Source organism: Drosophila kikkawai, chromosome 2L (genome assembly GCF_030179895.1).
Source record: "Drosophila kikkawai strain 14028-0561.14 chromosome 2L, DkikHiC1v2, whole genome shotgun sequence".
In the NCBI taxonomy this organism is placed as follows: domain Eukaryota; kingdom Metazoa; phylum Arthropoda; class Insecta; order Diptera; family Drosophilidae; genus Drosophila; species Drosophila kikkawai.
Genome location: NC_091728.1, coordinates 1,302,977 through 1,325,543, shown reverse-complemented (window position 1 = coordinate 1,325,543; position 22,567 = coordinate 1,302,977). Strand labels below are relative to the sequence as shown.

The 22,567-nt window shown below is 42.9% G+C and overlaps 2 protein-coding genes and 1 long non-coding RNA gene across 5 annotated transcripts in view; 1 reads left to right on the top strand and 2 right to left on the bottom strand.

Moving 5' to 3' along the window:
* GABA-B-R3 (gamma-aminobutyric acid type B receptor subunit 3) overlaps positions 1 to 1,622 on the bottom strand; it is a 28,146-nt gene extending 26,524 nt beyond the window's left edge. For 2 of the 3 annotated variants that reach the window (XM_070285164.1, XM_070285163.1), the window contains exon 1: positions 979 to 1,102. The gene's annotated coding sequence lies outside the window, so the exon portion shown is untranslated. Of the gene's footprint in view, positions 1 to 978; positions 1,103 to 1,556 lie in introns of those variants that run through there. The other variant, XM_070285158.1, reaches the window with a different exon arrangement.
* The window catches only part of LOC138928012 (uncharacterized), a 162,624-nt gene that overhangs the window by 46,513 nt on the left and 93,544 nt on the right, over positions 1 to 22,567 (bottom strand). The gene's annotated exons all lie outside the window — the stretch shown is intronic.
* Positions 1,161 to 5,559, top strand: Eaat2 (Excitatory amino acid transporter 2). The gene is made up of 6 exons (XM_017173453.3): positions 1,161 to 1,308; positions 1,590 to 1,923; positions 2,511 to 3,083; positions 3,838 to 4,167; positions 4,240 to 4,354; positions 4,406 to 5,559. Exons 1-6 carry the CDS (start codon positions 1,161 to 1,163, stop codon positions 4,592 to 4,594), a joined length of 1,689 nt encoding a protein of 562 aa, XP_017028942.2. The 3' UTR covers positions 4,595 to 5,559.

The following is a 22,567-nucleotide window of genomic DNA, read 5'->3' as shown; positions in this document are numbered from 1 at the left end:
GGAATTTTCCGCTTTATGATAATTACAAAGCGTCAATCAGCTCCGCGGCAATGCGTGCTGTCTCCTCCATTTCGGTTTCAGTTTTCATTTCGTTTTCATTTCCCTTGCCGGCTTTTCCTGCCATAATAAGCAACAGACACTCACAGAGAGAGAGAGAGAGAGTAGATATTATGGCACCGACTCGACTCCTGCGACTCCTGCACTCCTGCGAGAGAAAGTCCGGCTAGGATAAAAGCCCGAACCCGCCAGAGAGCCGCACATTCGCAGTGGCAAGCTTGGAGTGAACGGGTCAAAGCCAGGAGCTGAAAAACCAGAGCCAGAAACAGGAGCAAGAGCAGGACACACTTCAGTACACAGACACTTGAGTGAAAACGAAAGCGCAGCTAAGGACACAGCCTTAAAGCGGAGAGATCCAAGGAAAAGAGGCCTCTGAAGGACTTCAAGAAAAGAGCTTTAAGACAGGCAGCTCATCCTGTGACACAGTTTCCCCCGGTTGGACTGCAGCTGTCTGGAAAATCGATTAACTGCAAGTCGCTCGAAGTGCGAAGGTCACTCGATTTCAATTTCAATTTCGTTTGGAGCCAGCAGCACCCACAAAGCCTCAACAACGGAGCCCTTAACCCATCAACGCCGCCAACGACGACGAGGACGCAGCGCCGGAACGCAGCAGCAGTTGCAGGAGCCGCCGAACAAAAGGAAGACCACGCCGCACCGGTAGGAGGAGCGACGGAGCAACGGCCTTCCGATGGCCTACCTAATCAACATCCTCAAGTTCAATGTGAAGTATTTAAAAAATCAATAACTGGACACGCCAGCGATCCCAGGAGGAAGCAGGAGCATTATCCCAGGACTTGATTCAGGATTCGGTTTTCACTCAACACCAAAAAAAGGAAGAAACAAAAAAAGGGGAAGCACACGCCACTCTAGCTCTCTCTCTCTGTCTGTCTCTCCCTCGCTCTGTCCATCTATCTCACTCACCTGGCTCGCCTTGTCTCGCTTGCTCCTCTCTGTCTCTCTCTCTTGCTCTCTTGAACTGAATTTGTCGCCGCCGTTGCCGCCGCCACCTTTTTGCTGCTTTTCGCGCCTCGTCACCCCACTGTTGGGTGACCGGACGGACAATGGAAAAGTCTGGGAAATTTTCAGATTACCTCTTTGCCAAAATGGGTCCCCCCACCGCCACTGAGCTGCCCCCGAAGACCACCGAGTGCAGCGATGCCCCCGTCGAGCTCACCGGCTACCGCAGGTGGCTCAGCGATAACCTCATGCTCCTGGTAACCCTCTCCGGAGTGCTACTTGGGGTGATATTGGGTGAGTATTGGGGGTGAGGATATTGGGATTTGATATCAGGTTCTATGTATATACCTAGGGAGATATATATTATAATAGGGGAAAGAAGGAAGACTTATGGAATATTAGATTCGATTTTTGGTGTGTCTATATTACAATTTTGTTTAAAAATTCAAGTATTAATTGCTATTTTAAAGAATTGATGCGTAAAAGGAATATTTTATATAGTAGTACCTTTCCATATCTAAACTCACTAAACTAAAGCTCACCCCTTGAATATCCTCTCTCTTCATTCTCCCCAGGCCTTTCGCTGCGTCCCCTCAACTTGCACGGCGACTCCATCATGCTGATCTCCTATCCCGGCGAGCTGTTTATGCGCGTTTTGAAGCTGATGATCCTGCCGCTGGTCATATCCAGTCTGATTGCCGGCTCGGCGAGTTTGAATGCCAAGATGAATGGCAAGATAGCGCTGAGGACTTTGGTCTACTTTGCCAGCACTTCGTTCTTCAATGCCGCCTTGGGAATTGCCTTGGTTCTGCTTATCCATCCCGGGAATCCGGATCTGCACAATGCCGATGACCGTTCGACGGATAGGAGGGCGGTGAACCTATTGGATAGTCTCTTGGATTTGGGCAGGTGAGTGGGGGAAACCTATATACTTTTGAAAGGATTTTTAGGTTTTCATTAAAAACCAATTATCACGAATAATTTAATAGAATTAGAATTCCTGAAAATGAAAAACTATAACCCGAAACCGCGCCTTAAGCGCTAGCAAACCGCTTGCGAATCGCTTGAAAACCTGTTGAATCAAGCAGTTCAATGTGTAAATCGCGAGTAAATCGCATAGAGCAAGCAGTTAACGATTATTTTGTTTTTAGAATTCCTAGAATTATTATAATTATTATTTTAAGGTTTAAATATTTATTTTGCTTAAATTAATAACCTTATTAAATGCTGTTTTATAAAGCAAACATAAATATAATATTTTTAAGTCCAAAGTCGCGCGCAAAACGCTTGCAAATCGCTGTAGAATTGTTCAAGTCAAGCAATTTAACTTTTTAGAGGCGCTTTCTACATGTAAATTTTTATGTGCTGCACTGCTTACAGAAAGCAGTTTTTATATTTCCGGTATTCTAAATTTCTTTTATTTAAAGTGTAAGAAAACTAAGAAAATATGTATAAAAAATTAAAAAAATATATATAATTTCTTACTCCCCCTTTAGAAACGTATTTCCGGACAACCTATTCCAGGCCTCCATACAGCAAGCTCACACAGTTTACCTACCGAAACCGAGCATCATGCACGCCTTCAACGAAACCATGAACGACACTTTAATCTCTGGCGGCGTGGAGGCCCAACGCCAGGCGGAGGAGCTAACCGAGGATGTGGTCCTGGTGCGCGATGTCCAATATCGGAGTGGCACCAATACCCTGGGCATTGTGTTCTTCTGCCTCGTCTTCGGCACCTTCCTGGGCACCATCGGGCAGAAGGGCCAGGTCGTGGTGGACTTCTTTGCGGCCATTTTCGAGGTGATCATGAAGATGGTCACCTGTGTGATGTGGCTGACGCCGGTGGGCATTAGCTCCGTGATCGCTGGCAAGATACTCAGCGTGGACGACCTGGGACTAGTGATGGCGCAGCTCATGTGGTTCATCATCACGGTTGCCATCGGGGTGTTCCTCTACCAGTTTGTCGTGATGCAGGCCATCTACTTTGTCGTCGTGCGCCGCAATCCGTTCAAGTTCTACGCCGGACTCATCCAGGCCATGCTTACCGCCTTTGCCACGGCCTCAACGTGAGTTCTGGGTGTATATCGCAGCTTGAAAATGGGGAGATCTATGACGTTTTTATAGAAGGGAATTCTGGGGATTTTTTTATTACAAATTTTTGAAGTTTTTCCATAGCAAATCTTAAATCGTTTGGAAGGGGATTTAAGGGGTTTTTTAGATAAGTTATTTATTTTTAAATATTTAGTAGAGAAAATAGAATAATTCTGAAAAAAATAACTGTGATTTAGGAATATCTTATAAAGAATTTAAGGACTTAGGAAAAAAAAAACTTAATATTTTTAAAGGAAAGTGAATTAATTTTAATAATAATATTATATCTAACTAATCCTTTTTCAATACTTAATAGTCTAAAAACATAACTTTAAGTAATATCTTAATAGTTTTTAGTAGGTCCTTTCTCTAAAAGCTCTTTAGATTAACTATATAAAATTTATATCTAGTTAGTTTCTTGCTCTGAAAGTTACTATTTATTTAACAAATTTTCAAAATTAGTTTCTTGCTCTCAAAGTCCAGATTTATATACCCATAAATCGTTAGACTAGCTTTCTATTTAAGATCAGGGTCCCAAGTTGCTGTAGGAGTACCTTAAATGAGTATTTTCTCTTTCTTTCGGTGTGTGCCACGCTAATACACACCACTTCCACTTCCCAAAATTAACCACCACACTACTACCAACTCTCCAACTCGCCAACTCTCCAACACTCTCCAACACTCTGCAACTCTCCAACCAAAAAAAAAAACAAACCGGAACCCCCTCAGAGCCGCTGCTCTCCCCATAACCTTCCGCTGCATGAACGAGAAGCTGCGCGTGGATCCTCGCATCACCCGGTTCGTCCTGCCCATTGGCTGCAACATCAACATGGACGGCACTGCCTTGTACATAGCCGTGGCTTCGATCTTCATTGCCCAGATGAGCGGCATGGTGCTGGGCTTCGGGGAGCTGCTCACCGTGCTCCTAACCTCCACGGCGGCCTCCATGAGTTCGGCTAGTGTGCCGAGTGCAGCCTTGGTTTTGCTCCTTGTGGTCCTCACCGCCATCGATGCTCCTGTTCAGGATGTGACCCTGCTCTTTGCCGTGGACTGGTTTGTGTGAGTATGAAGGGGGTTTTCTGGTATCCTTGAGGGGGATATTTGACCTAAAGGGATTATGTTTTCCTAAAGGGATCGAATTCGCACTACCAACAACATGCTGGGCGACTGCTACACCGCCGCCATTGTGGAGGAACTGTCGCGCAAGGAGCTAATGGCCTTGGATGCTGCCTCTGTAAACTATCAGGTGGGAAATGTATTTTTTCCAAGTGTTCTTATCACTTATTTTTATCCACAGGACATGCCCGCTGGCACCCCAAATGGTCATAGCCACGATGGTGGTGGCCTGTTGGAGGGGCAAACTGAGCTGGAGACAAGCAGCAAGTGTGCCATGACCATGACAGACTCTGTGGTGGTGGACATGAGTGCGGTGATGAATAATGTAAACCTAAACCTGCAGCAGGAGCACAGCAATCGCAGGGTCTAAGCAAAAAGGATAACCCACCCATAGCTCCACTTCAAGTTCGTCAGATCCAGATACAGATACACCAGCAGGCTTTGATATATTATTATTCAAATCACCAATAGACCAACGTCGTGTTCCCCTCAAAAACAAAAAAATAACTCAATCAAATAACCAAAATAATAACCAAGGATATGAAATATATGGATTAATAACCTTGGCTAATATCGTGAGACTGTCTCTGACGAACCCACCCAGATATATATATTGAATTTAATCCCCTTTTGGACCAGTGCCGGATAGCAATTAATCAATTAGCCTCAACACTTAAGGCAGGACCTCTGCCTATATACCGAATATATATATTCACCAAGTAGGAAGAACACATATAGCACACACACTCTCACATACTTTTTACCCCCCAAAACGAAACGGAAACGGAAACGAAGAGGTGATCGGTGATCAATGTGATCTTGTGTCCTGGGCACTTGCATGTGCATAATCTATGGGTATTATTTTGTAAGCTCGATTGTGATGGGATCACTGACTTGTGTTGTTGCTTATTTCTACGTTAAATATTATGTGTTGTTTCGGAACGAGATAATAGGAGTTTAAAAGCAGGTTGTGCCGAGTCGTAGAAGCTGGCCTAGGTTTAGTTCTAGCTTTAGTTATAATCACCATCAGTGATCATCTGTTGATTTCCTGGAACTTGCCTTTGATTTAGACCCAGACAAACCACAATTAAACAAAGAAGGACTTATGATTAACGAATACCAACTACCAATTACCAATTATCATCTATCAATTACCAATTGTCACACACACACGCATTCGTAGACTGATAGCAGACTTAGTAGCGATAACAAATAAATACATACATATACGTATCTGCAGATATTGCAATACCTATTACTAACCAATATCCAGACATTCGATTTGTACGCAACAAAATGCATACGCTGAAATACAATAAAAGTTATTATACCAACTATGGTTTGGTTTTTAATTATGGGAGGGGGTATCCATTTAACACCTATTCAGGCTTTTTACCAAGATAATACCTATTCCTATGCTTATATGCACATTGTGCATTGTGAGAAATCTTACATAATGTATTTCTTAACAAAAATATACACCCTTGGTTCGTGCCATCGTCTTAAGCCTGCTTAATAATAGGGATTATTATTTTTAGAGGTCACTAGTAGTTCGCTTAAGGCATAATGCATGGCATATTGTAGCTTTTTAAGTTTCTCTGCCGCATATGCAAATGATAAGTGACTTGTCTGCTTATCCCTCTGCTAATTATCTGTCACTAGATTAAGTGTCTTCGCATTCACACGCTATATCTTCATTCTGTGCTGCTAGTTCTGGCGTTCTACTTGTATTTTTCGATCAAAGCAAACGGAAATTTGCCTATCAACATGGCCATAAATCTACCAATCGATTCCGACGAGTGAATATATATATTGTAGAACGTATATGAATCATCACTGGGCCACCAATAACTCAACGCCTGCTACTCTTTGGCCAGTGGTTTTGCCACAAGCGAACCAAATCGGGCTTTATATAATTATATAGATACGGTCATAGGTGCATGTGCATATTGAATGAGTGAATAAATTACAACGAGCTGTGAGAGGCCCTGCCCTGCAGATAAGGTACATGTATTGCAAAAAGCAAGATCGGTTGACTAGAAAACTATATTATTCACACTTCAGTAAGTAAATAAAAACAGACGACAAATGGCTGCAAGCTGTGGTAATATCACAAGGGGGAATTGTTAATGTTTAAAAAGTGTCTTGGAAGTTATTAAGCTGAGGAAATGATAGTGATTTGTATTTTAAATTAAGATATATTTATTATAAGTAAAATGGAACAATTTCCAACTCACAGGCAAGCCTATGGCAAGTCTAATAATATTTTAGAAAATTATATTCAGCTTTTAAATTAGGTATCCCATATAAACACAATGTTTTGTATATGTAGAACCAAAAATCAAATGTTTAATGGGGTAAAATCATATTTTAAAGATAAAGTAACTTCTCTACGAGGTAACCCTCATTATAGTAATTTTTTTGAATTTTTTTGACTAGCATCTCGGATGTAAGATGTACAGCCTCTGCGGATATCAGATCCGCATTCGCTTTTCGATCCGCCGCCACCATGTCAGGTGTCAATCCCGCCAGACTGAGCGCAGACTCGAGGGCCCACAAGCTGAGCAAGCTGCACAGGTGAATGAAATAAGCAAATGAGCTGTGAGCTACGAGCTGTGAGCTCTAAGCTGCGAGCTAAAAGCCAAGAGCTGCTGGCAAAGGTGGCAATATTTCTATATATATATTATTTATGGAGATGCAAGATGCTGGCTGACTGAGGAACGACCTCCGTGTGCGGTGCAAACGGATCAAAAATTTGCGCCTCGAACCGCTTTCAGAAGTGCGCAATTGCAAAAACTCGAGCTGTCTCTTGGCAGTCCGACTGCCAAGAGTGTGCCCCCCCCTTTGCCTACGCCCCTGCAGCACTGAACCCCTCCTCGCCACCTGTCCAGCTGTCCCACTGACTCTGACTCTGACTGGCTGAATAATGCCGACGACGAGATGCCGAATGCCGAATGAATATGCGCTCTTGTCTTGGCCTGACTGCCTCACTGCCTGCCTGCCTGCGTTGGCTGCGACGGCGTTGGAGTGTTTGGCGTCTGAAGGTCTACTTGGCAGCGGCTTTGGAGTGTGTTGGCGTTGGGTCTCCCCTTCCGCCCCTGCTATTGCCACTGTCCCTCTGCCAGACACCCCCTTCACACGGTTTACCCCGAGTCTTTAGTGGCCGCTAAAATGAAATACGAGTGCAAACAAACTGCAACAATATCCAAAGAGAGCGGCAGGGAGAGATGGAAGTTGAGATACTCTTTAATGAAGGAAAGATATAGGTTTGGGTAGTGGAGATATTTTTTTTATATTTAATTATTGTTTATTGTTTTTTGTTTTTTATGAAATTAAAACTTATCAACATGTCAAAACACTAAGAGATCTTATTAGAGCTTAGTTACAGGCTTTATAAGATGTTGCAGTCAGGTTTTAATATCGAAATTATCAATAAGTTTAATAAAAGATATTTAAGATCAATTTCTTCATCAATATCTTTACATAAGAGCCAGCCCCTTACTGATTTATGCCTCTACCTTATCTTTTGTTTAAGAAATGCTTTGATTTTAATCTAAATCTACATCTCCTTAGATGGAAAGATGACCTTGATTCCATGTAAAATCATGCTGGCACCCCATGGATTAGCACACTGAAAAAAATACAAATAAAAAGAAACAATGCTCTAAGCTAAGATTACCAACACTGACCATAAATGGTGGGCTGGCTTACCCCACTGTACGAAATCCCCTGTGCCCATGGACAGGGCTTGCGTGTGACAAAGTTCGTGATCGACCCATTGGACCCGATATAGGGCATGGGCCTGGTATTTATGGGGACCTACTGCGGCTCATTGTGGAGACTTGCAGACTCGTGGACTGCGGATTGTGTGAAGAAACAAACGGCGGCGGCGGCTTGCGGCGCATTTTGAAGAATAATGGAATGGCTGAGAGTCGGGGGGCAATCTCGTATGTGTGCCAGAACTGGCTCACGACGAACATATATTGACACTTGGCGCATATGGCCTGCTGAACAGAATCTAGAATCTATGCAGAATATGCATTATAGAGTTGTAATGCATTTGCATAAGCGCAAGCTAATTAATTCAATTAAGAGGCGAGTCAAAGCAAATCTCCGCTTCGACGGGGCGGTTTCACTTTCTTGGCCAGCGATTCTCCATGTTTGATTCCTGAATCTTAGTGCTCGAATATATATATATATATTCGATTCTTGAATGATTGAGCACTGGCGGAAGTTGTTCTCGTGTTGACAACGACAGCGCGCTTATCGCCATGACGATTGACTGGGACGCAGAGAGATTGACTCTGATCGATGCGAGCTGGAGACTGAGAAGCTGGGGTACTGGGTACTTGGCACTGGGACAGGTACAGCTGCTGCTCGTGCGGATATTGATGCAGAGATTCGGACAGAGATCCGAGCCACAGCAGCAACAGCAGCACGACTCCTCAAGGCCCCGCTGCTTGGACATGGGTTTATGGCCAATCTGCTCGTCTATAAATTTGCAATCAACTTTTATCAGGCAGCGTCCAGAACGTGCCTCCGCTAACGTTTCTATTCACACGCTGCCGCTCCAAGCGAAACGGGATTGTGCCAGACCCAGTGCCAGTGCCACTCAATCTCTGGCAAGTACACAGAGAGAAAGACTGGAGGGATGATGCTACATATTTATAATAAGAAACTGAACTTGGTTATTTTGCAACTCTTTGCATTATTTTAATAAACCCTTTGACTACCAGGTATTCACATTTTCTCAATGTGTATAGTCTCCACTCTTGTGTAGTCAATATTTTGTTGGTGTGACTTTGAGCGGTGATAGATTGGCCCACATTCGTCGCGTTGCTGTTGCTGCTGCTGCTGCAGTTGCTCTTGGGTTCCTCATACACAGTTTCCCCCTGGCAGTTGCATCATCCACGTCATCCGCATCATCATTACCTTCATCATCTTCATCTTCATCATCATTATCATCATCGTCGTGGTCGTCGTCGTCGTCGTCGCCAGCCTGGTAATCTAACCAAATTACTGTGCTGTTCACAAACACGTTCTCTAAACGGTTTCATAATAACAACGCGCTCCTCAAAAGAATTTCCCCCAGCTTCCTTCTGCTCTTTTTCTCTCTCCGTGGATTACACATCTCGGCGTATATCTTTATATATCTCTGTGTTAGCCCGTGTTGTGTTGGTCTAATGCAAATTGCAGTAATAATTGGCCTATTATGCCACAGAACAGAATAGACAAGAGACGAGAGAGATAGAGACAGAGAAACTGCAGTAGGTCGCCTCCAGTGGCACGCCCACTCTGGTCCGCCCGCCCCCTTTCACACGGCAGAAGGAAGCGCTTTTAATACCGTGCTTTTCGTACTTAAAAGTTGGCATTAGACGCGCTTAGAGCCAAAACCAAATATGGCAGAGGAGAGGGTTGTGAGAGGGGAGGCCTTATGCCTTAACCCCAAGGCGGGTAAGAGGCATTGCATTGCATATATTGCGCTCATTAATTAGACGACATTGCAAATTAATGCCTAATCAAATTTTATTGAATTATAAACCAGTCAGGTTTTGGCATCAAAATGCCAAAATGCACAGGCGGCGGGGAAGGAAGAGGGACAGAGGTGAAGACCCAGAAGCTGGAAGCTCCAAGCTCGGTAATTAATGTGCAGCATAGCGGCCAACAGGCATTAAAATTAATTCGATTTTGTCAAAGGCAACAAACATGGGAAGCGCAGTGCGCAGTGCTCGAGGTCTCAGTCTGAGACTTAGCCCCAGTCCCAAGTCTTGGTACCGAAACCCTCGGAACATCTTGACAAGTGTCCGCAGTCTAGGCAAAATCTGCACTGTGAGATTTTTTGGAAGATTATGGGGAGATTTACCTTAAATAAGGGAACAACTTTTTTGAAAAAAAGGGGAATTTTTCTAATATTGGAATTGATTTATCTTAGTCTTGGGACTATTTATTTGATCGTTAAAAAATAGGATTTTTCCTAAATTTAGGGGGAATTTTTTCTTAATTTAAGATAAAATAAAGAGTATTTTGAGAGTATTTTGGGTTAAGTAACTATATAAAAGCACATATTTAATAGCACACATCTGTATAGACAGTTATAGACTTTATATCTTAGGCCGGAAACCTTCACTTCATTCTAGGGATGTTTAAACCAGTTGAGAATTATAAGCGCACACGTGTTATTTTTGTTTTCTATGAAAATGTTCCCAAGTACATTATTTCTGTGTATTATTTTACACTAGTTGTCTAGTCTACACACATAGCAGACCTTGTTAATGCCCTAGCAGTGGCATACATGAACTCCCCTAGATTGATATCTCATTGGTCAGAGCCATCAGTTAATGATTTTAAATAAAAGTTTATAGAATGGAAAGTAATCCCTGCTAGGCTTGGGCACCCTGCAGGGTATTGGGCTGGAAACCAAACCCATCCATTCCTAAAACAACTTGACCAACCAACCAACAACAACAACAACAACAGATCGTTGCAATTTTAATTAACTGCCCCGGTCTGTGCATTAAAATTGTTTTGACTTTGTTAAATGCTTGCAAATCGCAAAGCGACATGAAAATTTACGCGCCATCCAAAAGGAGCAGCCAGCAGTGGCGGCGGCAGATGAAGATGGAGCTGGGATGCAGCAGCAGCAAGTGGAGGGAGGAATCTCGAGAGGAACTGGGAGCGGTAGCCTGAAATCGATACTGCTTCCAGTCGCATTCGATGCGGACATTTGCCATTTACCATATGCTATTTTGCTGACTGAGCCGGGAGAGAGAGAGAGATCCAGCTGACCGAGGCAAAATACCGCAATCAGGCAAATGGCCAAGTGGATGATGCACTGCCTCCATCACTCGGCAGAGCTGCAATCCAGTCCAACCCCCGGTCCGTCCCCAGGCCAACCCAGGCCATTCTCAACGCCAACCCAGCCCCATTTCCCATTTCCCCAATGGACGCACAGTAAAAAAATGAATTAAATTTAATGGGAATGTAATGGGAATACTGAACTAATTTGATGGCTTTCGTATTTTAACTATGGTTTCTTTAATTAAATTGGTATTTCTAAGGATTAAGGATCTATTTTGTAAGTTTTTTACCTTATAAATATTTACATTTTCTTTATTTGTTCTTTTATTTTCTTAAAGGAAATATTTGGGGTCATAAGTTATACTTTTTAAAGACTATTTCTTAGCCTTTCCTAATATAATATCTAATTTTTTAACATTTTCCATCACTTTTCTCCCAGTGCAAACGCATTGTTCTTCTAGAAAACCTCCCAAAGGAACACGCAAATGTTTGCCAATGTAATTAAAAATACATTTGCGACTAAGGAGCAGTGAGAAGCAAGCGTAGGCCGATATGCCACAAGGAAGTGCATGTTGCATTCTGTATACTGGGATACTGGGATACTGGAATACCGGGATACTGGGTGGTGATGGCCCCCTCGATCTATAATCGGCGATCAGTGCAAATTGTCGTGAATTAGCCGGCCACTCAAATCTATGGCATTAAGCCCCCGGTCGCAGCAAAGTCAGTCGGTGTCGGGATCCCGGCGTCACATTAAAGTGCCGCCGCCCCGCTTTTGGGGTCGTGGTTCGGTTTGGATCGGATCGGGCAAGACCAAAACGGGAGAGAGTACGAAAAGTATCACATCACACATACGCCGTGTATGACGGCGCTGCACGCGTGAAATGTCAAAAGCTAAAAATGCCATTTAGTGCTCTGTGCTCCAATCACTCGTTGGCCTTTCGGCAATGTGTTGTGGTGGTGTGAGGGTCTGCACTTGGAGAAAATGAGTTGAGGAATTTGCAAAATACATATAAATGGAGAAAAGATTACTAATAGCTTTGCATTTTTAAAGATTCTGATAAAAGTTATCAAAATTTAACGATAAGGAAAGACAGAAAAATTGATATATCGATGATTGAGGTGACTTTTGATATAAAAAGAGATCCTTTAAATTTGCGATAAATCAATTCTCAGTCTTTTAATACTTTTATCAGCAAGTCTTATTGTTTAAATAAATATTAAAGGATAGTTTTTCGATAATATCGATATATTAAAATCAAAATCAATATTTATTTATAAATAAAATTCCGTTAAATCAAGGTTAACAATACTTTTGATATAAAATTGTTTAGATAATATTGAAATTTCAAAGTTATATTCGAAAAATGTATATATTTTAATATAGAAATTCTTTTTTTTTTTCGATATATATATCGATATATGTACCTTCCTACAATTAAGTCTCCATTTTTAATTAACTAATGTTTTTGATTACTATTTTTTTCATTTTAAGAATAGTTTCTTACTTAAATCTAAAACAATTGTTAATAGAAATCCTTGGTAAACCTTTCAACCTTACTTATACGATAAACCAGATAATATCAAAGCCACTTTTTGGACCTATTTGAACTTTGCAAGTGTAAATTAGATTGAAAAATCGATAATAATTTCCGTCCAAGTAAGGTTTTTTATTATTTGTCGACGTGTAGAAAAAGCTGCCGACAAGAAGAAGGGGGACCGCCGCCGTGCCAAGTGCCCATGATTTGCTCATTGTTGTCATTGTCCGCAGCAACTCGCAGCAGCTCGCACACACACACTTAACACACACACACACCTCACACACGCAGTCAAAAAGCCGACTTGCTGGATGCTTTGTGGGCTGCTTGGTAAGCTCCGTGGCTGCACATGCAGATTGGCCAAGAGCGATAGCGATAGCCTTTTATTTGCCTTTCGTCTGTTTTTTTTTTCTGAATTTTCGGCTTATTCAGAGTTTTCCTAGCCTTAGTTTCTCAGTTTTCCGTTGAAGGAATGGAGTTGTTGCGGCGGCGACTATGGCGATGCCCAATATGTTGTGCCAGATGAACAATTTCCTTTTTCAAACTGCCAACAAAGCCACCTGACTGGGATCTCTCTGGGAGAGACCGAGAGGCCCACGCTCGTTCCCCCCTCGATGAAAAATTTGCAAATTGGAATTATTTATTTATTGATGCATGTTTGATGTGACGCTTTTCGTAGAGGAGGCTCCAGGCCAGGCTCCAGACTCGGACTCGGACGCTGAGACTCTGACCGAGCGAACGAACATTCACTCCCATGTAACGAATCGCTAGCTGCGGGCCTCGAATGCAATCCGCAAACACAGAAAATACGACGCCGCCACACATGTGTGTGAGAAATTGCTGTTTGTTTTATGCAAATGATCATCGGTCGTCTGCAGCTGGGGGATTCGCTCTGCCGGCCGCAGTTCCAAATTTTTTCCTTCATTTTTTGGTTTTTTTTGGCGACTGCAATTAAAACCGAAAGTGTGAAGGCAGCAAGCAAGCGACTAGGAAACTATTGGTCCAGTGGAGAAACAAATTCACTTCAAAAGTTTCTCAGAAAGAAATATCCTCCTCAGCGAAATGGTACAGAATTCTGTTTTAAGAGAAGCTAAGGTTGTTTTCAGTACCTAAAAAAATTTCGCTTACCACTTGAGGAATCAGGCTTGCATCCTTAAAGTCATCCTTTTTATACCCTTGCAGGGTATTATAATTTCAGTCAGAAGTTTGCAACGCAGTGAAGGAGACCTTTCCGACCCTATAAAGTATATATATTCTTGATCAGCATCAACAGGGGAATCTTTCTAGAGATGTCAGGAAGAAATCGATTTTTTGGCGATTTTTGCGAAATTTGATAAGGGGTTAAATTAAAATTAGCAAAAATTGCAAAAAAATTTTGATTTCTTAAAATTTTAAATTTGGTATGCAGTTTTTATTAATTAATAAAAACTAACACAAAACTGCTTTCCGAATCGAAATTAATGCATTTTTGGCTGGCCAAAGTTAGCTTTCTTTCTTGTTTTAACGTGGTTTCCCCATGAGGCCTACTCCACGAGGTTTTTTTATTTTATTAATATTATTATTAAATTCCTATATTGACCATAAATCACGAGGAAAACCCTTCTTCCTTCTATTAATATTGATTTTCCTCCAAGCACCCATCAGATCCGTTCATTTGTCTAAAAAAGTCTGCGGGCAATTGCTAGTTTTCACACAACTTGCAGTTTTGTTGTCTGGCGCCTGAACGTCTGCGATCGAGGCTCGGAAATCTTCGACACCAGAAGCCGGAGCCTTCTGTTTGCCGGAATAAATTAGCGTGCAGCTAATAAGCTTCGACTGGCAGGGAACTGGGTGGAGTCCAATCTCGTGTTCCTTGGGCCTGACCCATAAACTAGCACAGAACCCAGAAGTTCTGCAAGAAGAAAAAGATGGAGATGGAGATGGAGGCAGGCGCAGAGGTAGGCTGTTCCCATTTCGAAGGCAGCTGTCAAAAATTGTTGGGCTGCCTACTGGAAAAGCCAAAGAAATTCACACATTTTGCTGCAAGCCAAATAGCAAATGGAAATGGGAGTTTGAGACGGAGATGGAAATGGAAATGGAGATGGCATGAAAATGTTGGAGAGCAGAGAGCGAAAAAACTATAATAAATATATATTTTTTTCACTTCTCTACCATTTTCCTTTGGTTTCATTACCCTCTTTTTCTTTCTCTGTAATGACGAAGACGTAGGAATCGGAATCGGAGTCCGTTTCCTGGCCGTTTGACGCGTTGATTGCCATGTGGAAGCGGTCGTAGCAGCAGCACAGTAGCCAAGCCGGGTGTCAGACCCCGTCACCGATTCCCTGCTGATTGATGAGGCATTTGCATGTTCGACGTCACTGCTTCCCCCAGAAAATGCCCATTAAAGAGGGGGGGCAAGGCGAACCCCTGCTGGGCCTGGCGTTAATCCCACTGTTTGCAGGGTCACCATGCGGTTACTTTCGCTCGATCTATGATTAATCGGCGGCAGCCTCATCTTCAGGGGACTCTCCCATTGATTTCTGCGTTATTTTTGTGGTCTAAGATTAACCCACTGACATTGGCTAGGCTGCCATTAGCCGTTGGCTCCTCGAGATGAAGTCGTTCGGGGTAATTGTGGAGCAGCCAAAGTCAAAGAAAGTTTTTAATGAGCCATAGCCAGCCAGACGAGGACGGCGGCGGTTCAATCTGGCCATTTTGCGTAAGTACCACCAGGCTACCAGGGCAGACGAACAACACATTCCGGGATCAGGGATCTGGGGCAACAGAGATTGAGTTCATGGAATCGATCTATCGATTGGGGGTTGCACTGGGAGAAATGTAATTTATATAATTTTTTAAATGAAATTTAAGGTAAAGGAAGATGATAAAAGAAAGCAAGCTCTTTGATTTTAAAGCAAATTTAAGTTCTCCCCAAATTCTATACCCTTTTCACTCCCCAAAACCCATATTTTCAAGTGCATTTTGGGGAGTCACCAGCCTCCATCCTCATCCCAATTTAGCCTTTGCTCTCAAGCTCCGCTGACTGACTGACTGACTGACTGGCAACCCTCTCATATTGTCACGTCCCAGGCGGTGTCAAGAGTGCATGAAAATCGTTTGCCGCATTGACTGTAATTAACTTTTTGACTCGATTTGACTGGAGCTGGGAGCTTGAACCAGCTGCTCGCTGTTGTTGATCGCTGCTGCTCGGTGAGCTGTCCAGCTGGCCACCGTGGCGTATGAGCAACTGGCACCGTTCCCATTGCCTCTACAAGAGAGAGAGACGAACGAAAAGCATAGCAAAAAAGGCGGCAGCAGGTGCTCGATTTCGGTGCTTGTGGTGGTGCTGGCCGCCAGCAATTAAAATTCCTGTACCGCCGATCGATGGCCAATCCAATCCGAATGGATTGAAGCCAGGAATGCGTACGACGGCGGCGTCCGTTTCGTTCGATTTCAGTCTCAATTTGTGTTTGTTTATCGGCGGCCCGCATTTACTTAGAGCCCCCCTTAACAATGCTCAATAATTAAAATTATTTAACACCGTCGAGGCTCTTGCCTTCGCCTAAATGGCATCGCTCATACGCCGCGTTAGCCGAGCTCTGTCCCCCGCGGGTTGACTTGCCAAATTGGCTGTCAGTGGGCAGCGGTAGCCGCGACTGAACAACTAAAGAAAAAACTCAAAAATAAAAGAAGAAAAAAAAATAGGCAACTGCAACGGTGGCAAAATAATTTGCATAACCCGCAATCTGTGTAATCTCTTCAACGGTGCAAGTCGGTTTTGTTGGTGGCATAAATTAAAAGGAAAATGTCAGAGACTAACCAAGGGGAAAAATGATTAAGGAAAAATATACGGACGGGCGGAATTTGACCCAACTCCCACGGCAAAAAGGTTGATCTAATTAAAGCAACTAAGGGGTCCAAAAGGGGCTACTACTCATAACCTTGTTACTACAAAAAACTTTTGCTACTCGTAAATACTAATTATTTTTTTTATTTGTCCAATATAACCACATCAAGGGTAATTTTTTGCAGTGTATACAATATGCTATTTAAGTACTCCTCCTTGGGATGAATGTACGAGCAACGTAAAATATAAAAGCTCTTATCAATCTTGAAAAAAATTGGATGTTTCATAGGAAGCCATCGCACGATTTCGAGAATCCGTTGATAAGAGAGTTTCACCTTCATCAATGTTTATATATTGTTGTTGTTGTCTATTTTAGAGCTCTATTTAAATACACACAAAAATTGGGAAGTATATACATGCGAGTAGAGAGAGTGCCGTCTTCTCTATATATTTGTGTATATAAATAAAGCTCTTATCAATCCCAGTTGAAGCCGGATGCCTCTTCGAAAGTTTTAGAATAATTTGGGAATCAGTTCACCAAACACTTTCAACTTTCACGGTATTAAAATCTCGCAGTAAAAAGATGCACAACTTTGGAACTTTCTTCTTTTGGGCTCTGGCAGCCTGTATCCTGTGGCAAGGATCATTCGCGGAGGACCAGTCGGGTTACATTTGCCTAATTGAGGATCCAAAACAAAATCAGTGCGACAGCATTTGTCTTACTGAACTTAGCCCACGGCTTAACGAAGTCGTCAAGGCCCAGAACGAGGGAAACACGATCACTCGTAATGCTGACAACGAAATCAAATCGAAGCTGAAGGCACTGGAGGTGAAAATGGGAGAAGTGCAGGCCAAGCTACCTCAGGAGGTGTATGCCAAGCTGGAAGGACAACTACAAGGAGTGGAAGCTAAGCTGGAAAGCCAACTTCAAGGAGTGCAAACCAAACTGGAAGGCCAACAAACCAAGATGGAGGCTAAACTGGATGACAGTCTTCTGGCGGTAAAGACCAAGCTGGAAGGACAACAGGTGATACTAACCAAGTTAGAGGACTTCCAAGCAAAACTCGAAGCAAGCCTTCTTGCGGTTCAGACAAAGCTTGAAGCCCAACATCAGTCGGTTGTTAATCAACTGCAGGCAATGTCGAACAACAAGATAGATGCTGCTGAGGGGAGTCAATTACAGGCAAAATCGAATAAGACGGCCGTCCCCCAACAAGCACCCAAGGGTGAAGTTTCGGCTTCATCCACGATTACAATTCCATCAGGTTTCGAGCTATTCGGTAACAGATATTTTAAAATAGTAAATGAAGGACAGAATTGGGAAAGTGCTAAGAGAAAATGTCGTGAGATGGGCGGCTATTTAGCCTCCTTTCGAAATGAAGAAGAAATTAACGCCATTACACCAAAACTTGAAAAATATGCGAACTATTGGCTAGGCATTAATGATCACGAGAATGAGAGCCACTTCGTATCTGTGGCCTCACACAAGCCAGCGACAGTTTTAAACTGGTATAAGGGAGAACCAAACGACAGAAATCATAGGCTGAACTGCGTCTTTTTAAATCATGGCAAAATGTGGGACTTCACTTGCAATTATTTATTTTATTTTATTTGCCAGGCGGACAATGAAACTTAGCCAAATTCGTATTTATCTTTTTAAATAAAGTTATACATAGTAAAATTAATATTGTTCCTTGTCATTAATTTACTTAAAATGTGGGTTTTCCTTACTTTTCAGAAATATTTATTTGACAAAGATTATCTGGGCTTCTGGTTTAATAATAGAGTTTGGATTATCATTAAAATTTAAACTATTTATTAACAGGAAAATGGTTTGGAATTCGATATTTTGAATCTAATTAAAAACTTGAGAGCTTAATCTTGAGTTAATAAAAATTAAATAAAACAACAAAACAGCTTTCTTTCTTGTCAGTTTCTTTCACTTTGAATAACCTCTACATTTATGTACTTATGAACACCCCACAAAATTAAAAAACAATTAGCTGAATATAATACAAATATTCATCCAAAATTATGGTCTTTGGTTCCTTCGCAAACATTAATGGTCTTAATGTTCCACATTGCGGGATATTTTTTTCAGTGTATTTAGTACTCCTCCTTGGGAAATATATACATATAAACGAGCACGCAGAGAGTGGGGCCATCCCCATAAAAGCTCTTATCAATCCCAACTTAGATCGGATGCTTCTTCGGAAGCCATCGCATGCTTTCGGGAATAGACTTTGATAAGAGACTTTCACCTTCACCCATGAACCCCTGATTTACGTCATGTTGATTACACAGAGCTCTTAGCTAAAAGCTGAACTTTTTTCAGAGCCGATTGCTTATGCCAGATGCCTCTTCGTAAGTCTTCGAATAATTCTGGAATCAGTTCTTTAGAGACTTTCATCTACCGAAGTCTTACAATCTTCCAGTAAAAGGATGCACAACTTTAGTACCTTCATTCTTTGGGCGCTGGCTACCTTTATCCTGTGGGATGCATCCTTTGCGAAGGACCAGTCGGGTTACGTTTGCCTGATTGAGGAGCCAAAAAAAAATCAGTGCGACAGCATCTGTCTTACTGAACTTATCCCACGGCTTAACGAAGTCGTCAAGGCCCAGAACGAGGGAAACACGATCACTCGTAATGCTGTCAACGATATCAAATCGAAGCTGGAGGCACTGGAGGTGAAAATAGGAGAAGTGCAGGCCAAGCTACCTCAGGAGGTGTTTGCCAAGCTGGAAGGACGACTACAAGGAGTGGAAGCTAAGATGGAAAGACAATTTCAGGAGATGCTAACTAAACTGGAGGGACAACAAACCAAAATGGAGGCTAAACTAGGCGAAAGTCTGCTTGCGGTGCAGACCAAGCTTGAAACCAAACTTCAGGCGGTTCTAAATACTCTGCAGGCAGTCTCGAACAAGGTAGATCCTGCCTCCCAACAAGCAGTCCCGGCTTCAGCAACGATTACTATACCATCTGGTTTCGAGCGAATTGGTTCTAGGTATTTCCGAATAGTAAAAGAAGAATTTGCGGATTGGGAGACTGCTGAGAGAAAGTGTCGTGAGATGGGAGGTTACTTAGCCTCCTTTCGAAATGAAGAAGAAATTAAGGCCATTACTCAAAAAATTCGTAATTCGTTCTATTGGCTAGGAATTAATGATCAAGGTAATGGGTATACCCAAGGGTATAAAAAATATAAATTAAATAAATATTAATTAATTAAGGCAAGGAACTATTAACAAACGAATAAGAATTTTATAATATACATTTTATATCATATATATTCATTATTAAATCCATTACTCAAGCCTAAACCCTTTCTTTATAAAATTCTTTTTCTCCTCCCCCGCCTTAATCATGTTTTTTTTTTTACACCCACCCAAATCTCCGCCAGCGATTTGTACTGTCACATCGGTACGTGTGTAGTTCGAGTGTGTACACGAAAGTTGACCCGAAGAGACTGCAGTTGGGAGATGGACATGGAGACGGGGACAGAGACGGCACTTCACACGGCTCGCCGTGGCAAAGACAACTTAATGCTTAATACTTATTGTCGCGCCTTAATCTAGATACACTCTGCACTAACAACCGCCGAGGCAGCCAGCCAGCCCAGCCAGTCCAATCCCATCCAATCTGGCAGAGAGCTCGTGCTCGTCCGGCAAACGGGCAAAATTGAGTGGCAAAATGTTTTTTCTTCTTCTGTTTATTTTTTTGTATTTTTACTATTTTGTTGTCACGGCGCTGTCGTCCCCCGTCCAACCTTCTCGCTGTACACACACACATATGCCAGAGCCGCTGGCCGAGGCTGTCAGTCTTTCTATGACTTCCACTCCCGCTTCCAAAAAACAAAAAAACAAAAAACAAATCCCAATCCCCAAGTTGGACTGTAAATCTGCATGCGCGTCGCGGTGTCAAAACTTTTTTAAACAAAATAATTAAATGTAGAGAAGAGGCGCATAGGAGGAGGGAGGCCGCATAAATAGTTGCCTGGTTAGAGCTTCGACTCCGAGATTCCCCCTTCGATTCCCCCCGAATGGTTGCCCAACAACAAAGCTCATGCAAAGAAATCCGCTAGAAAGTCATGTTCGTGTGCCGCCGCAATGCAGCTCTCCTCAGCAGAAGAATCAGCCGAAAAAATGTGCCTGCTCTGTGGAGTCCTCATCCTGCACTCTCTCTAGCTCTCCTCTTGGCTCCCAAGATCCCAGTTTTTCACCAGAGGTGAATGCGTGACCACGTCCCCGGCTCACGACTGATTCAACCAGGAAAGGAATGCAGGGAATTTGTTGGAAAATGTCCAAAGAGGACTTGACTATGAATATTTAAGCAAGTTTTGAGGGAAATAAAAAAATCTATTATTTATTTATAGATAAATTCGTTAAGAATATTATAAATTTACAATGAAAATATTAAATCCTGCATCCAATTCCTTATTTTCTAGCCTTTTCTTAACAAGTCACGCGACCATCTTCAGTCTCTCCGAGACTTCTGCCTTGCTTCCCAGCTGCATAATAATTTATGATCGCGTCCAAGATGTGGGTTAATCGTGTTTTGGGCTAGTTTCTGCCCCAGCTTGTCTCTGCTCCGCCTCTCCTTCCAACAACCTCGGATTGCTGCTGCTGGTTCGGCATGTTCTTCACATCCAATTACTGGGTCAGGGACCTGTGCAAGTCCTGATCCGCACCACTCGGCAATTTCCCCCGCCATGCGATGGTACTCCCACTTCTGGCTGACTTTATTCTCTGCCCTCTTCCCTGGAAACCTACTTAATCCCATACTCCTCCTTCGCTCCCTGTCAGTCACAATTGCAAATGAAGCATTTAATCTGTGCGGGGAATGCGTAACAGGCCACGCACGACTCTCCAAGGCAATTAGCCATGAAAGATGCCTGACTTTTCATAGGCCAGGTGATTTCCCTCTCCCTGATGAGCCGCCAAAAAGCAATAAAATATCATTTTATTAGCATGCAGAGGGAGTAGACGCCATTCAAGTGCCAAGGTGAAGGCGTTCTCCACTGAATACCCTCGGTTAAAGGGTCTCCATTGTGAGCGAGAGACACGTGCATTTGCAAGAAAACAGAGTCGAGTTTAAATTGTCAGACTTAAAAATAAGCAGAGCACAAATGTGAAGGCAAAATACCCTAGTTGATGGATAAATCTGTGAGAAAATTAATAAAAAAGCATCTTGGAAAACTAATAAAGATTGATATTACATCTCACTTTAAATAATTCTTCTTAAAACCTTCTAGTTCTTTTCTTATTAAATTAAACATTAACCTGATCGATCTATAAAGCGAAATGCCTCTATGGCAGGGTCAGTATTTAGTATGCAGTCACAGATCCAGAGCTCTCTCTCCCTCTGTGGGTCTCTGGGTCTACCTGGTTGCCGTTGTCCAGCCTTCTTGGCTCCTCTCGGCTGCTGCTGGTTCAGAATTTATGCATATGACCTTAGTTATTGACATAATTTCGTGGCTGGCGGTTCGGGCACGAAAACGAAAACGAAATGCGCATAAAAATGCTGGTTGAATACCAAGCCAAGGGAAGAGAAGAGAGAGGGTAGTGAAGGAGCAGGGGATTCCCCCGGCTGATTGTGTGCAAAGTGTGTTCACGCTGCTCCGGACAAATGCGCAAATTTGTACGCGGCGAGGAGGAGAGGCGGGCAGGTGGATCAGGTGATTATCACAGCCTCCTCCTTTTATACCTCGCTTCGTCTCCGAGTCGCATCGGGGCATTTGTCAAATTTTCCACTTAATCCGACGGCAGTCCGATGCTCGGCATGGAAAATTGTCGCAGGTAAAGCGGCGCCCCATGGCGACGCAACGCGAGCTCAGAGCCTCCATTGAGCTTCTCCGGATCGGCCGGAGCGGCGCTTTAATTGGTCTTATGAAATGGACAAAGTGCGAAATGAGTTATGCGCACGCGCGCACCCGCAGTTGGGTCCCTCCAACTCCATCTCCATCTACGAGTGCCTGTGCCTGGGTACGAGTCCAAGTCCCGATCTCCAGCCTAAACCGAATCCGAATCCGAGTCCGATAATGAACGCATGTGGGAATTCGAAAATTGGATTTGGGTATTGTGCAACCACCAAGCTTTTGCGAGGCGAGTGACACACGTAGAGAAAAAACGTCAGGTGTTTTACACTGGGCAAGGCGAAGTTTTGGTATTTTTAAGAGAAATAAAT